At 35.5% G+C, this 2,869-nt stretch overlaps 1 protein-coding gene across 2 annotated transcripts; it reads left to right on the top strand.

Moving 5' to 3' along the window:
- Window positions 1–397: 397 nt before the first annotated feature.
- LOC145703589 (uncharacterized) lies at window positions 398–2,648 on the top strand. Of its 2 annotated transcripts, XM_081780968.1 has the most exons (10): window positions 398–496; window positions 543–632; window positions 676–745; window positions 793–837; window positions 1,051–1,509; window positions 1,553–1,688; window positions 1,740–1,797; window positions 1,842–2,131; window positions 2,174–2,323; window positions 2,369–2,648. In XM_081780968.1, the coding sequence occupies exons 1-5, from the start codon at window positions 474–476 to the stop codon at window positions 1,306–1,308; spliced, it is 486 nt and encodes a 161-aa protein (XP_081637094.1). In that variant the 5' UTR covers window positions 398–473; the 3' UTR covers window positions 1,309–1,509; window positions 1,553–1,688; window positions 1,740–1,797; window positions 1,842–2,131; window positions 2,174–2,323; window positions 2,369–2,648. The 2 variants fall into 2 exon arrangements, with proteins under 2 accessions (XP_081637094.1, XP_081637095.1); XM_081780969.1 differs by lacking the exons at window positions 1,051–1,509; window positions 1,553–1,688; window positions 1,740–1,797; ... (1 more) ...; window positions 2,174–2,323; window positions 2,369–2,648 and having other exon boundaries at window positions 793–1,042.
- The last annotated feature ends 221 nt before the right edge of the window (window positions 2,649–2,869 follow it).

Below are 2,869 nucleotides of genomic sequence, written 5' to 3'. Positions count from 1 at the left end.
GTGGAACTGATGCTTTTCGGAGTAGAATGGTTCCGTATTTATACTTTTATTTTGGCATCTTCAGCGTTTTTCAACCGTCTGTGCGACTTGAATTTTGGGTTCTTAGTGTTTCTTCCTACTTTGGGAAAGAAACGCTTTTTCCGGAAGAATTACTGTACTTCCTTGACGTCAAACGATCATTTTATTCTGTTTTTATTGGGTCCTTTAGGATCCATTTTCTTTTCATTTATTTGATGCAGAATTTTTGAGATTCTAGAAGCTTCTCGAAAATTCTCGAATACTTCGAACATCCTATTCATTCATAGCATTTTATAGGCTTTAAATCTGTTTCTTCTCGCATTTTGCATGTTGAACGCACATCCGTGGTTAAATTTTCCTAACAAAGGCTTTATGGCCTTGGAAAATTTGCATCTAAAACGCAATTTGATTTCCTAGCTTCATTTTCGCACAAAAAAAAGAGAAAAAACGCAAAAATGGCTGATTTTCCATCATCGAGGTAATTCATTTCAAGAAATTTTTTATTCTTAATTATTTTCAAATAGTCTACTGAGTAGGGAAAGTTCCCCTAGCGATCTTCAAGGGCACGCTTGCCTCATTTCTACCCAGACGCTATATGAAACAGGTGTTTATCCGTAAGTCGCCCGTTAAAGCTCTGAATATTTAAAACCTGGTTAGGGTGAATCAGGACAGTGAGACGACTTCCCGCGATGACTCTTTGAATCTTGAAGGAGAAAATGATAGACAGGTAAGCTCCAGTTTTTGGGTTTTCAAAAATGAATATTACTCATCTAGCCTGTTGACAAGGATGGGCAAGAACGAGTTCCCGTGAGAAAGAATGTAAGATTTTAACGTTATAATTTTTACTGAAAGTTTTTTCCCTCAACTGAATTTTCTGAGTCATCACGGGTCATATTTGGCCCCGGGCGACAAAGAAATCTCGCCCACTTTGATGATACAGAAATTCAGTAGAAATCAACTTTCCTAATTAACTACTATATTTTATTATTATATTTTACTTTTTTTTTTTTTTTTTTTTTTTTTTCTTTGCAGCCGTCATTCGTCACGAGTATCGAAAAGCAGCTTTCAATCCTGCGGAGCTACCCGGCTCACTATGTTCATTCATATCTAATTGTTGATAGCTGTAGCCCAATAACATATGGCATCCGGCAGCTCATTGTATTTGGGCAAGTTGAAAAAACAAAAGGTCGAAACTTCGATCTTCGGATAAGCATTGAACCTCTGGATTGTTTTAAGGGTAGGGTTCACTTATTTTTTGATTCTTACATCCGCAAAGTAGTATATCCCTGATGGTGAATCCTCCTATCAGTGCCTAAATCCCGCATATCATGAACTTGATGTAATCAGCCAATTGGTTCCTTACAGGCTCAATATCGTGAGCCGTAGATTCTTGCAGAAAATCGTCAAGCGAACAGGAAAACATGTCAATTGGTCTAAGTATGAAAATGCCGCGGCGAACTATCCGTTCCTTACCGCAGAGTTCTACCGCAAGTATGATTTCTCTTTGTGGAATAAGGTGTTATTTTTCTTTTAGGCACTGCCGACGTATTTCGGGGGGTAATGGTTGTGTTTCGGAAGGATCCATGAACCGGAGGCTCAATGAAATGTCGGAAAACCGATTTTCAACTGAAATTAACAAAAGTCTGGAGTCCTTCCGTCGCAGGTTTAAAGTAAGGCCGTTCTTTTTCTATATTCATGACTTAATGTTATTCTCTAACTAGAGGTCGTTAATCCTTGGATCATCGTGCAGCGTCAGTGAGAGCCTTTCCAGGCTTTCAGGTAAATTACAAAATTTCCTATTCGTTATCGTAACCGATTTTTAGATTTTGACGACATACCGGAGTCTATGTAGCTCTTTCTGTTCTCGAAGACATTATTATGAAAAATCCTCTTCCCTCTTACTTTTGGAACAATACCGCGTATTTTCTTACTGAAAAACTAAGGAATGAACTAATCTCTGTTTCAAGGGTTTGCACCAGATTATCTTTTTTAGCATGAACCAAGACGAGGAGCGCTTTTATAATGATTTGTCAGAAGCGGTCAAAAGAGATACGATCCGAAAACTTGATCGTAAACTGGGGATGTTTGTAAACTTATTGCAAAGAATGTCTAGGTAGATTGATTATTTATAATTTTGTTTTTCTTATACTTGTAGGGCTTCTTCTAACCTAAAGAATCGAATTACTCATGAAGGAATACAAGACTTTGACCTGGAAATACAACGAGCACTGACTGAAACAGTGAGAACTTTAAACAATTTAGGAAATCGACTGACTACTGTCACGGAGACGCTAACAACACTTGAGTAATGTTTTTCCTCAATTTTTCTTTACTTTTTGCTTATTTTTAGGGATATAATTCGCAATCTAAACCGCTCTGGGGCTTGATTAAGCATTTTTCTGTGCAAAAATTTTACTTTTGCTCAATCTTTCTATTTTGTGTTCAAATCATGATATTCCGTATTTCAGAATGTCATATGAGAACAATCATTCAATGAATATTCGAACTGCGAGGGCAGTTATAAATTTCTTAAAATTCATTTGCGCTTTCATTCTCCGATTTTGGTAAATATTCATATTGAATTTTTCAATGATTTATAAATTCCAGTTGGAAGATAACTCAATGGTTTCGCAGTGGAGAAGAATAAAATTTTACATTGATATTCTTTTTTAAATAAAAGATATTTCTAAAAATATTTTGTGTTTTGGTATTTTGGCAAGGCAAACAAACTAAGCATAAAACAGGATATATTTAAAAGGATCGACTCGAATTCCTTTCTTGAAGAAAAAAAAAAATTTTTTTTTTTTTGGTTTTTATATTTTTGTAATTTTTATTTTTGTTTCAAATAAAT

Source organism: Oikopleura dioica, chromosome PAR (genome assembly GCF_907165135.1).
Source record: "Oikopleura dioica chromosome PAR, OKI2018_I68_1.0, whole genome shotgun sequence".
NCBI lineage: Eukaryota > Metazoa > Chordata > Appendicularia > Copelata > Oikopleuridae > Oikopleura > Oikopleura dioica.
Note: the sequence above shows the minus strand (reverse complement) of the source record. Positions and strands in the feature narration are given on the sequence as shown.

Bases quoted from the DNA above. Each gene is read 5' to 3' on its own strand.
- LOC145703589 (XM_081780968.1), top strand. From the start codon at position 474: ATGGCTGATTTTCCATCATCGAG. The intron at 497-542 runs GTAATTCATTTC...ATTTTCAAATAG, and splicing joins GCTGATTTTCCATCATCGAG to TCTACTGAGTAGGGAAAGTT. The intron at 838-1,050 runs GTAAGATTTTAA...TTTTCTTTGCAG, and splicing joins GAGTTCCCGTGAGAAAGAAT to CCGTCATTCGTCACGAGTAT.